The sequence below is a fragment of the Schistocerca piceifrons genome, chromosome 8 (assembly GCF_021461385.2).
Source record: "Schistocerca piceifrons isolate TAMUIC-IGC-003096 chromosome 8, iqSchPice1.1, whole genome shotgun sequence".
NCBI lineage: Eukaryota > Metazoa > Arthropoda > Insecta > Orthoptera > Acrididae > Schistocerca > Schistocerca piceifrons.
The window spans coordinates 407,987,810-408,001,707 of NC_060145.1; the positions used below are offsets into that span (position 1 = coordinate 407,987,810).

At 46.4% G+C, this 13,898-nt stretch overlaps 1 protein-coding gene across 1 annotated transcript in view; it reads right to left on the minus strand.

Annotated features, from left to right (window-relative positions):
- The window catches only part of LOC124712389 (L-dopachrome tautomerase yellow-f2-like), a 128,182-nt gene that overhangs the window by 26,457 nt on the left and 87,827 nt on the right, over positions 1–13,898 (minus strand). The window contains exon 3 of the mRNA XM_047242684.1: positions 7,492–7,753. Within this exon, the coding sequence (XP_047098640.1) occupies positions 7,492–7,753 (262 nt within the window). The remainder of the gene's footprint in view (positions 1–7,491; positions 7,754–13,898) is intronic.

The window sequence follows — 13,898 nt, forward strand, 5'->3', positions numbered from 1 at the left end:
TACAAAAGAATGTCCGTGACTGACAATAACCTATACCTTTCATGAATCACTTACCTCACAAAAATCTTCGTTACTCGAACTACTGCAGTACAGCGAGCGCCAATACTGCCAGCTAAATAAAGGATTCTAACTACTGAAGGCACTAACTACTGATAGGCATAGTTAGCAAACGAAATATTTTGACAGAGAACAAACAATGTATTTACCTTAATAATGTTCAAAAGTCATCATATATACAGCAGTTCATGAAATCCAGTATTACAAATTTACTCTTTCTGATGGACACACGTCCAGATCGTCCGCTCTCAAAATTCCGCCATCTCTCTCCCCACATCCACCACTGCTGGCGGCTCACCTCCAACTGCGCAACGCTACGCGCTGTTCACATCCAACTGCCCAACACTACAATAGCGAATATTCCAACAATGCCAACCAGCCACAGACTGCACACAGCACAGCCAGTGATTTTCATACAGAACGCTACGTGACGTTACCAATATAAAAACCTAAACAGCCTACTTACAAGACCACGGACTCGACCACCGTAAAATCTCCCGTAGAAAGGCGAACGTGTCGGAGCGGTCCTATTCGACAGTAGTCGGCCTGTGTATGTGGACGTAGTGCATACTTGAACATGAATGCAGATGCTAGCCGAACCTCTAAGTTGTGCCTTTGTATTTGACATTGAACGACACCTGGGCAATGTCCTCCACACTTCGCAAGTGTCAGTCGTGTTAAGAAGAGTTTTCTGTGTAGTTGTGAGTCCATTGTTTTGGAGCTTAGTGCATCTGAACACGGGAAAATTGTTGGTGCCGGTATGGTGGATGCTTCTATAACCAAAGTAGCTGAGGTGGTTGGTTTTTCGAAGAGGCACCGTACCCAAGATTTGTACCGCACACAGAGAAAGTAGAAAAACATCATCCTCTAAGTCACAAAGAGGACGAAAATATGTGCTGAGTGATCGTGACGGCCACTGAAGAGGATTATGATGAAAAATAAGAGAACGACAACCGCAAAACTCACTGCAGAAGAAGGGGAGCTCCATAATCTATGACCTGCAGGGCGAGCTGCAGTTCCAAAGCAACGCATCAGTGATGTAAATGATCGTAACGGTAAAACGTGGTGCCGAAGCCATAAAACCTGGACTGAGAGAACAATGAAAGAAAGTGATATGGTCGGTTGAAACTTGCTGCACAGTGGTTTCAGCTGTTGGTCCAGACTGCATCCCAAGAGTGGACCACGGCAGAGGTTCGGTGATGATTTTGGCAGCCACGTCGTGGCGTTCCACGGGTCCCATGGTTACTCTGCAGCGTGGCATTACTGCCAGGGATTATGTGATAATTTTGCCTGATTAGGTCCATTCAATGGTACAATGTTTGCTACCAGTGGTGAGTCTGTGTTCCAAGATGACGGGGTGCTTGTTCACATGGTTCGCATTGTGCGGGACTCGTTTTGTGAACACGAGGATGAATTTTCGCATCTCCACTGTGCCCCACAGTCACCAGATCTACTTTGGAGAGAATGCTGCATGATAGCTATCTATTTCCGTCATCGACACCTGAACTTGTCACTACTTTTCAGGACAAATGATATAATGTTCCCTTGAAAACCATACAGGGCCCTTATTTGTCCATCCCGAAACGGCTGAAAGCTGTTTTGAATGCCAATGGTTTTCCTACGCCGTACTGGGGATAGTAATGTATCCACTTTCCAATATCCTCGTCGTAGAAAGCAGCTGCCTGTGCTTTTGGCCAGTTATCTTCACTGGTCTGCAGCTCGTTGTCTGTGGAAAAATTTTGTCTTCATAGCCAGCGGTTCTTGTAATCAGAGATGAGACTGAGGGGGAGCCAATTACGGACTGTATTGTGGGAGAACAAACTCTTCTCATCGGGAACGCTGCGGTAGCGTCTTCATTGCCCTGCCGCGTGCGGCCGAGAATTGGCATGAAGAAGGAACTGCTCGACAATTGCGTTATGTGGGTTGCATGGCACAGGCGAAATCTCTAACCAGGCCCTCATACTTGGCGGGAGACGCTATTCCCTACGCTTCTTTACGTGCTCAGTGTTCACTCAAAACTGAAAAGAGCGACCCGACACGATCGACGGGAATGCTAGAGACAGTGCCCAGCACATCTGTGCAAAGCTTTACCCGATTTTCCCAGTGGTTTCCATTTCGCGACCGATCGGAACTTACTTTCTGGACAACTCTGGTATATTGTATGTTGATCCATGTGGTGTTTGTAACATATAGCGTGTTTATGAGTGGCTGTCTAATGTTGTCCGTCCGCAGCTCGTGGTCGTGCGGTAGCGTTCTCGCTTCCCGCACCCGGGTTCCCGGGTTCGATTCCCGGCGGGGTCAGGGATTTTCTCTGCCTCGTGATGACTGGGTGTTGTGTGATGTCCTTCGGCTAGTTAGGTTTAAATAGTTCTAAGTTCTAGGGGACTGATGACCATAGATGTTAAGTCCCATAGAGCTCAGAGCCATTTTAATGTTGTCCCCTCAAAAGAATTCTCAAGGCTACAAATGATTAAAACGACCCTACAACTAGAGACCTCTATAAAACCAAGTATTATGTTGTGATTTGACTTCAGTATAGCAGATCAAACCAATAGTTCCTGTCGGGATGCTACTAGAACGAATCACAACTTGGATACCGTAAATGACTTATTCTCAAAAAACATAGAGAGTGCACAATTTCCGATTCTTCCCTAAATGTAATTTCGAGATTGGCAGAACATACGTCTGCTTTAGACCGCGTCCCAATTTATTAGACAGAAACAGAGTTGGCTAATATTGATTAGCGGTGACAAACAGAAGACTTACACTCTGACTGCCACTTTCAGAAAAAATTCAGTAGGCACGCAAATGGAACTCAGTACATTTACTGTGAGTGTTTCCCTATCCACCGAAACGAAGTCTGCATCTCACCTACTGAACAACAGACAGCAGTTGACTGCACCGACGGCGTGCTGGTCGGAGCGTTGGCCACTGTGCAGATGACGTATGTAGCTACGTGTAATTCTCTGCCTACACAGTGGACGCAGGATGCTGTTTACAAACTACCAGCGTTGAAATTACCTCAGTACAAGACAGAACGCAAGTCAAGAAACAGAAATTCGACTCAAGTATTGTCCTATAAAGAAGCACTTCATTGTTTGTGATATTCCACAGAGAAGTAAAGAATAGTCAATCGAGTAAACTGAATAATTCCGTTCACAGGAAAACGACTTCACGTGCTCCTTGTGGCGAAAATCAACAGTTACCAAAATCGAACTGCAAGATCCTGCTCTGTGGGTCTCGCCTGCGAAGTCTCTATGTCGATCCCTGGAGGGAAGTATCTTTGACCAATCTCCGCATGAAAGCGTGTCCACGCCATATTCCCGCTCGATCCCGGCCATGCGGCGTCTACTTTAGCGCTCAGGCAACGAATTACAGCAGCTTTTACGAAAACATTACCTCCAACTACATGGGTCACGAATTTGCCAGCTAATCGCCTAAAGTTCACACTCCTTTCAGGAGATTTTCTGGAAGTTTCCGTTTCCCATCCTACATCCTTAGCACTCCGCCACTCAGATACGCGTCTCTGTTTTTCAGTGGGAAGTGTGCCCTTGGAAGACAGCTTGTGACCATCGTTTGTGACGCCACGCATTCCTTTGCTCTAAAAAGGGTGTCTTTTTGCCTTGTTTCGCCCCCATCGCTATTTTGAATTATTTTTTTCAGCCCACTAGAGTGCAAACTTCTGCCATCACTGTTCCTATTATGGCGGTTCTGCGGCCTGTAGTCAGCCGCCTCCTCGGTCTGTTCTCTCTCGGAACAGTAAACGTCCGCCCCTGCAGAACACAGCTCTCCACCTGACCTGTCTTCAGCTGATAGCGGCTTTTGAGGAACGTGTTGTCCACATCGCCGTTTCTGTCAGCATTTAGTACTATGGAAATAGTAAGCAGCTGGTGCTAGCCAGTGTCAGTCAATGATATGATTAATAATCCGATTGTGCATCGTAAACAATGATCTAATATAAATACACTACTGGCCATTAAAATTGCTACACCATGAAGATGACGTTCTACAGACGCCAAATTTAACCGACAGCAAGAAGATGCTGTGATATGCAAATGATTAGCTTTTCAGAGCGTTCACACAAGGTTGGCGCCGGTGGCGACACCTAAAAAGTTTCCAACCGATTTCTGATACACAAACAGCAGTTGACCGGCGTTGCCTGGTGAAACGTTGTTGTGCTGCCACGTGTAAGGAGGACAAATGCGTACCATCACGTTTCCGACTTCGATAAAGGTCGGATTGTAGCCTATCGCGATTGCGGTTTATCGTATCGCGACATTGCTGCTCGCGTTGGTCGAGAACCAATGACTGTTAGCAGAATATGGAATCGATGTTTTCAGGAGGTTAATACGGAACGCCGTGCTGGATCCCAACGGCCTCGTATCACTAGCAGTCGAGATGACAGGCATCTTATCCGCATGGATGTAACGGATCGTGTAGCCACGTCTCGATCCCTGAGTCAACAGATAAGGACTTTCGCAAGAGAACAACCATCTGCACGAACAGTTCGACGACGTTTGCAGCAGCATGGACTATCAGCTCGGAGACCATGGCTGCGGTTACCCTTGACGCTGCATCTCAGACAGGAGCGCGTGCGATGGTGTACTCAACGACGAACCTGGGTGCACGAGTGGCAAAACGTCATTTTTTCTGATGAATCCAGGTTCTGTTTACAGCATCATGATGGTCGCATCAGTGTTTGGCGACATCGCAGTGAACGCACATTGGAAGCGTGTATTCGTCATCGCCATACTGACGTATCACCCGGCGTGATGGTATGGGGTGCCATTGGTTACACGTCTCGGTCACCTCTTGTTCGCATTGACGGCACTTTGAACAGTGGACATTACATTTCAGATGTGTTACGACCCGTGGCTCTACCCCTCATTCGATCCCTGCGAAAACCTACATTTCAGCAGGATAATGCACCACCACATGCTGCAGGTCCTGTACGGGCCTTTCTGGATACGGAAACTGTTCGACTGCTGCCCTGGCCAGCACATTCTCCAGATCTCTCACCAATTGAAAACGTCTGGTCAATGGTGGCCGAGCAACTGGCTCGTCACAATACGCCAGTCACTGCTCTTGATGAACTGTGGTATCGTGTTGAAGCTGCATGGGCAGCTGTTATTGTACACGCCATTCAAGCTCTGTTTGACTCAATGCCCAGGCGTATCAAGGCCGTTATTACGGCGAGAGGTGGTTGTTCTGGATACTGATTTCTCAGGATCTATGCACCCACATTTCTTGAAAATGTAATCACATTTCAGTTCTAGTATAATATATTTGTCCAATGAATACCCGCTTATCATCTGCATTTCTTCTTGGTGTAGCAATTTTAATGGCCAGTAGTGTATAAATTGAAAAGAGTTGACATAATACTATATGAATGGTGTAAAAATGTTACCGCTTTACAATTTTTAAAGCATTGGCTGAAGATGTGAGGGAGATGTTGTACCGTTGACTCCCCATTTCCGACCCATACGGGACGAGGGAAATGTAAGGTATTCCGATTCGAACCACCGGCGGATCGAAGCTTAATCGAAAACATGCATTTATACAAAACATATTTATGCCGTAAAACACCAGGAAATGAAGACAACAGAAGAGATTCTAGTCAATGAGCTGTCTGCATTAGATAATTACTTCAAAATCTGGAGACTCCAAGCCAGTGTGAGTAAAACAGAAGTGTGTTGCTTCCATCTAAATAACCGGTTGGCGAACGTAAAACTGGATGTAAGTTTCAGAGGCAGAATTCTTCGTCATATTGGAACCAAAAATATCTTGGTGTCATCCTGGATCGTACACTATGCTTCAAACAACACCTTCTTAACTTAGCTCAGAAGCTGAGGACTCGAAACAACATCCTCCATAAGCTACGCGGAACTACCTGGGGATCTTCAGCAACCACCCTGCGATTTTCAGCTCTGGGCTTGGTGTACTCAAGTGCTGAGTATTGTGCACCTGTTTGGATGAACAGTCATCATACAAGGCTTGTTGATACCCAGCTAAATACGACAATGCGCATATCATCTGGCGCAATCAGATCTACTACAGTTTATTGGCTTCCACTGTTAACCAGTATAATGCCTCCCGCTTTACGCAGATGTACTGCCCTTATGAGAGAATTCCACAAGATCTCCAGGAATTCTAACCTACGTGTGCATAGCGACCTGCCACTTTTAAATCGCAAGAGACTGAAATCACGTCATCCAACTCTGTGCGATGCTGCTGCCATGGTTGTTAAGAATTTCAAATCTCTTGAAGAATGGAAAGGTCGGTGGGAAGCAGTGACAGATGTGCACCTGCATAATATCTTCTCTGGTGCTAAACTTCCAACTGGATTCGACCAGCCGGCCGGAGTGGCTGTGCGGTTCTAGGCGCTACAGTCTGGAACCGGGCGGCCGCTACGGTCGTAGGTTCGAATCCTGCCTCGGGCATGGATGTGTGAGATGTCCTTAGGTTAGTTAGGTTTAATTAGTTCTAAGTTCTAGGCGACTGATGACCTGAGAAGTTAAGTCGCATAGTGCTCAGAGCCATTTGAGCCATTTGATTCGACCTACCATGCAAGACCTGGACTACTCTCAACAGAATCCGTACCAGCCATGGGCGATGCAGGGATGCTCTCTTTAAGTGGAAGTAGCTGCCTGATCCAGCTTGTGACTGTGGGGCTCCATACCAGACTGAAACTTCCTGGCAGATTAAAACTGTGTGCTGGACCGAGACTCGAACTCAGGACCTTTGGCTTTGGCGGGCAAGTGCTCTACCAACTGAGCTACCCAAGCACGACTCACGCCTCGTCCTCACAGCTTTACTTCTGCCAGTACCTCTTCTCCTACCTTCGCAGTAGAGCTTCTGTAAAGTTTGGAAGGTAGGAGACGAGATACTGGCAGAAGTAAAGCTGTGAGTACCGGGCGTGAGTCGTGCTTCGGTAGCTCAGATGGTAGAGCACTTGCCCGCGAAATGCAAAGGTCCCGAGTTCGAGTCTCGTTCCAGCACACAGATTTAATCTGCCAGGAAGTTTCATATCAGCGCACACTCCGCTGCAGAGTGAATGTTTCATTCTGGATCCATACCAGACTGTTCACCACATTGTCAGTGAATGCAGGATTCGAGCCTATCACGGCGCCAAAGAGGACTTCCTGCTAGCAACTCCAGATGCGGTGCGCTGGATTGAAGGACTGGATATTCAGTTGTAAAGACAAACTTAAGTTTCTTGTGTGTCAATATGTACATATGTATAAGTAATTTAATTTCATGATATGTCTGTATTAGCCATTAGCTAAATAATAGTAAATAGTATGCTGTAAATCACGACGAGAAGATATACCAGATACCAGCACGTTTCTGAGCGTGCTCGTACTACGTCGGGAACGTGGTTTTGCGTCTTCACGCTGAGCAATACGTTCCGCGCGACGGCCGCAGACAGGGTACCTGAGGAGGAGAGTGTCGGTGCGCAGGTCGTAGACGAGTAGCTGCGGCCGGGTGAGGCGGACCAGCGCGCCCTGCCCCAGGTCGGCGGTGCCGGCGTCCATCACCCACAGCCGGTCGCACGCGTCCGCCCTGACGCGGTAGGCGGACGTGATGCGCGCTGGCTCGCCCTCGGCGCGCTCGCCACCCTCCAGCCGCTGCGTCTCCCAGTCCGGGTACGGCGACAGCGGCGGCGACCGTGGCGACGCAGGCGGCCTCTCGTCCCCTGCAAAGTGGCCAGCACTCACTCTCTCACCACTTTATACGGAAACATCACGGTTAAACCTCTGAACATAAGGTGGTTACGAGGGTCACTCCAAAAGAAAAGCACACAATTATTTTTTTAAATCCATCTTTTATATATGTTGAGAGCGTATGGGTGCTATTCTGTCATTCTGCGCAACGGATTAATCTGTGATGTACCCTTTACCCTGTGGCTCCTGCAAGATGCAATTTCCACCCCCACACTACTACAGAAGTCAGACAGACGCTCCTAACGTTCTAAAGAGAAATGCCTGAAAAACTTTAAGCAATAAATATCTTCTGGAGTCCTCCACTGTAAGGAAATGACACAAAAAATTCACAAAACTTCTTACGTAACTAGTGGGATACTTGGGTACTGGAGTAGTGCTAGTTAGTGTAAGAAAAACATGAAACTAACGAAAACTATTATTTATTTTGCGAAAATTCTGAGAAATCACAATGGCACTTTTATTTATGAACTGAACAAATTATTTCCGGGTTCTTTTCGGAATGTGAAGTTACCTTTTAAGGATAGGATTCGCTAATGAAATTTCTATACATAGTTTAAGACTGTTATTGACTTGGCAGAATGGCTGAGAGCCACACCTACTCAACCTGAATAATTATCCGTTAGAATGTTGCTAGGTACGGTCGAGGCTGTCGTGTGTGAAATGCAGTGAAGTGTACTGTTGTGGAGGAAATATGGGGCTGTAGCATACAATACTGTAAGCTGCGTTGACTGCTGTCTGCGCTGCTCGCTGCTGACAAGTAAGATAACTCTCGTTCTATCTAGATTGACCTTCGCCAATCAAACTCTCCCTACGCCTTGTTGAAGTCGAGGACTCCTAATCGCCACTAGTCTAACTATTGGCGTGGTACACCGGTCAGATAACCAGTCCACCGTAATGCCATTCAAAATTCGCTCGCAGGCGTTTAACTATAACTCTGTCCCTTCACACCACACAATAAGTGTGGTGGCCAACACAGTGAACAACGCTTAATCGCAAGGACTCAATAATTCGCTCTCAACAGAGGTGCTTTCCCAGTGAAGTACTGAGGAGAGACTTGTTCCTCGCTCTCTGAGTACACGTACGAGCGCGCACGCTCTCGTTACGTGTTCTAGCTCCAAGAGCGACAACGGAACGGCCCCTCTCCACGCCAGACGTGAAGTGGTATATCTTTCAGTCTCTTCCATTACTCCTTCAGCTCAAGGCGTCAGGAATATCGTCTGCCAATCAGCATTGCTCTTCTAAAACGGGAGAATGACGTTTCGTTTAAGGCGACCAATCCAGAAATCTGTAGCTTTGGCGTTTGCTGTCTCCCTGTGAAAATCCCTGAAACTCTGGTTTATATTTCTAAAGAATTCATAGGCTGGGCGCTCCCACACAATGTAGCGCAATTTGCTTTTAAGCCGAACACGGGGTGTTCTTCCTTTCACTCGGGCAAACGCTGTCTGCTCTATGGGTGGTCACCGGACAACTTAGATGGCCTGTGTCGTCCTCTGATGGGAACAGCGCCCCGGCGTGTGGTTTGCATCTCCCGAACTAAAAACCCCTGCGACCGTCGTGTCTTGAATGTGTGTGTACACCAGCTTTGAGTATTTCAATCTCGGAGCGCATTTGCGATTTACTAATTATTTGCATATCGTTTACATAAATTCATACAACATTGACTTTATCTTATCGACTTTGGGTTCGAATGAAGCGTCTTGATGTGCGAATATGATTGTGAAGGCGGAATATGTAAGCAATGAATGTCAGGATACCACGACGTCTTACAATGTTTGAAAGTTTTACAGTGTGTAGATACATCCTTTAGGAACAATATTTTCATTTCTCAACATAATTTCCATCCCTCTCAACTGCCTAATGCCATCTTGGAACCAGCGCCTGTATACCCGACCGGTAAAATTCTGGACCAACCTGTTGTAGCCACTGTTTGACAGTGTGCACAAGGGAGTCATCATCTTCAAATCTTGTTCCACGAAGAGTCTTTCAGTTTCCCAAAGAGGTGATACGTCAGATGGAGCGAGGTCAGGACTGTAAGGCGGGTGTTTAGTGTTGTCCATCTGAGCTTTATGATCGCTTCCATGGCTTTTTGACTGACATGTGGCCGTGCATTGCCGTGCGACAGCAAAACATCCTGCTTTTGCCGATGTGGTCGAACACAGACGAGCTTGACGTTTCTTCAGTGTCGTCACATATGCATCAGAATTTATGGTGGCTCCACTTGGCATGATGTCCACCGTAGCCATAACTTTTGCAGCAGAAGGTGTGGTTTTGAATTTTTTTTTCTTGGGTGAATTTGCATGATGCCACTCCATTGATTGCCTCTTCGTCTCTAGTGAAAAATGATGGAGCCATGTTTCATCACCTGTCACAATTCTTCCAAGAAATTCCTCTCCCCCATTCTCGTACTGTTCCAAAAGTCCACTGCATACAGTTTTTCTTGTTTCTTTTTGAGCCACTGTCAACATCCTGGGAACCCACCTGGCACAAACTTTTTTTAACGCCAACATTTTCAGTATTCTGCAAACACTTCCTTCCCCTATCCCAACGTAGCGCGACAATTCGTTCACTGTGACGCGTCTGTTAGCAGTCACCAATTCCTTAACTCTCTGCACATTGTCTGGAGTGTGTGCAGTACGAGGCCTGCCGCTGCGAGGACAATCCTGAATATTGCCGTGCCAGTTTTCATCACGTGACCTGGTTGCCCACCGACTAACTGTACTGCAATCGACAGCAGCATCTCCATACACCTCCTTCAACCTCTTGTGGATGTTTCCCACTGTCTCGTTTGTGATGGCGCCACCCACGGGAACAGGTTGAACTAAGCTTGAAAACAAGCGAGAAGGATCTATCTACACACTGTAAAACTTTCGCACATGCAGAATGAAAACTGTATTTTAACAAAATAGTGTGCATTCTTTTGCAGTGACCCTCGTAGTACTACTGCACATTTTCTACATGGACAACTGCAAAACGCAAACAATATTAAAGGGTGAAACATCTAGGCAGATTTAAACTGTTTGCCGGACTGAGACTAGAACTTTGGACCGTTCCCTTTCTCGGCCAAATGCTCTTACCGACTGAGCTATCCAAGCACAGCCTTACTACCACCACTAACTCATCTCCTACACTCCAAACTTCACAGAAGTTCACTGTAAAATAGCAAACAATCCCAGACTGTGGGCAAGCCATATCTCCACAATATCCTTTCTTCTAGAAGTGCTAGTCCCGCCAGGCAAGCGGAAGAGCTTCTCTGAAGTGAGGAAGCTTGAAGATGAGGTACTGGCGAAAGTAACGCTGAGAGGTCGGGTACTGCATGGATAGTTCGGTAGGCAGAGCACTTGCCCACGAAAGTCAAAGACTCAGGTTCAACTCCCGGTCCGGGATGCAGCTTTGATTCTACCAGGTGCAGTATATCGATTCAGCCAAAACACGATGTATTATAACTTTACTGACTCTACAAATACGACAAAGACAATGGCGCCGGCCGCTGTGATCGAGTGGTTCTAGGCGCTTCAGTCCGAAACCACGCTGCTGCTACAGTCGCAGGTTCTAACCCTGCCTCGGGCATGGATGTGTGTAATGTCCGTAGGTTAGTTAAGTTTCAGTAGTTCTAAGTCTAGCGGACTGATGACCTCAGATGTTATGTCCCATAGTGATTAGAGCCATCTGAACCATTTTGATAATGTCTTTCACAGAAAAGAATCCAGTTTGATTCCAAATAATAATAATAAATGATAAAATTTTACAAAAAGTTTCCCACTTCAATTGTCCAGGGTGTGATATAAGTTTTAACTATGAAAAAAGACATTCAGGAGACGGTTGATAAATACCAAGCTATATCTGGAACACTTAGAAGAACTTAGGGGAAGGTAACAAGACAGGAAACACGAATGAAATTTTATGAAGTTATAGTTGTACCTACTCCTGTGCATGGTTCCAAATCACGGCAGTAACAAAAAAGAAAAATCACGAGCCGTGGGATAACTCCTAATATTGCGTCGGACCTCCTTTTTCTCGACGTACTGCAGCATCTCGATGTGGCAGGGTCTCAAAAATTCATTGGATGCCCCCTGCAGAAATATTTACACATACTATAGTCGTCCATAATTGCGAAAGTGTTACCGGTGCAGGATTTTGTGCACGAACTAACCTCTCGATTATCTCTCGCAAATGTTTGATGGGATTTTTGTCGGGCGATCTGGATGGTCATAGCATTTCCTCAGATTGCCCAGAATGATCTTCAAACCAGTTCCGAACAATTGTGGTCCACTTACTTGGCACACTGTCATCTATGGTTCAAATGGCTCTGAGCACTATGCGACTTAACTTCTGAGGTCATCAGTCGCCTAGAACTTAGAGCTAATTAAACCTAACTAACCTAAGGACATCACACACATCCATGCCCGAGACGGGATTCGAACCTGCGACCATAGCTGTCACTCGGTTCCAGACTGTAGCGCCTAGAACCGCACCACCACTCCGGCCGGCTGTCATCTATCAGAAATTCCATAGCTGTTTGGGTCATGAAGTCCATCAATGGCTGCAAATGACCATTGATAAGTTCAGTTGGAGCAGAAGACCTAGACCATTCCACGTAAAACAGTTCCTTCTTGACAACTTGGGTCAATGGCTTGGTGGGGTCTGCACCATACTCCAACCCTACCATCAGTTCTTACCAAATTAAATCGGGACTCATGTGACCAGGCCACCGTTTTCCAGTCGTCTAGGATCTAACCGATATCGTTACGTGCCCAAGAGAGGCGTTGCAGGCGATGTCGTGCTGCTAGAAAAGGCACTTGCGTCGGTTGTATGCTACCATAGCCTATTAACGCCAAATTTCAACGCACTGTCCTCACGGATACATTCTTCGTACGTCCCACATTGATTTCTGCGATTATTTCCCACAGTGTCGCTTGTCTCTTAGCACAGACATCTCTACCCAAATGCCGCTGTTCTCAGTTTTTAATTGAAGGCCGTTGGTCACTGCATTGCCCCTCGTGAGAAGTAATGCCTGAAATTTCGTATTCTCGGCACACACTTTACACTGTAGATCTCGGAATATTGAATTCCCTAACAATTTCCGAGATGGAATGCCCCATGCGTCTTGCTCCGACTACCATTCCGCGTTCAAAGTCTATTAATTCCCGCAGCCACAATCACATAGGAAACCTTTCCACATGAATCACTCGAGTCCGTCAATGCAATGTCCTCTTTACACCCATTGTACGCGATACATCGCCATCTGGATATCTGCATATCGCTATCTCATTACTTTTTTCACCTCAATGCAAAATCAAATAGAAGGACGATGTTCCTAGAATGATAGAAAATGGAATGCGAAAACAGATAGTGAATTATCGGCTGGCTGCAAAGTGAGAACTGGGTAGACAATCGATAGCAGATGGATGGATGGATGACGGAGACCGGAGCAGGTGACTACAGCACCTAATCCTTGAAAGGAGATGATGACGATGAAGTTTCAAATCAGTGCATATCCCATTGCAGAGTGAAAAATTCATTCTGAATACTAAGAGGTATTTATAAAGAGGTATCATATATCCATGCGGGAGGCGCTATTCAAAACTAGAAGAAAGGATCCGGTAATGATATGTTCGGAACACAATACCTATTGTGATACGGAGCAGTTTGCTCTTTTCTGTTGCATAGAAGTAGATATTATAGACAGTGCTGCTTGAGGTTGCCACACATCCTGACAGATCCTTCCGCCCTTTTTTGCACAGAATCACCCATTGTTCCAAGAACACCTGCATCCATTGTACCGTGTCGTGTACAGTGGTTACGCGCTCCTGTAACTGCAGCACATTGTCTATGCGTTGCGCATACACCAATGTCCTCACAGCTAGAAATCCAGCGGATTCAGGTCAGGTAAAAGGGAAACCCATATAGACGATAATCGTCGTCTTTCTGCATGGGTATCGCTGTACAATAGCGCTGGTAATTCATTGCACAGATATCGGCGACAAGGGACCGACATTAGGCCGTGTGGTGAAGTGTGTGGCCCTCTGCTTCTGCCAGCGACGATTCCTACCCGTGCGTCGCTACTGAACCGATCCAATTGCCTGACCTCCATGATTAGTCGAGGACTTGTATCTGCTC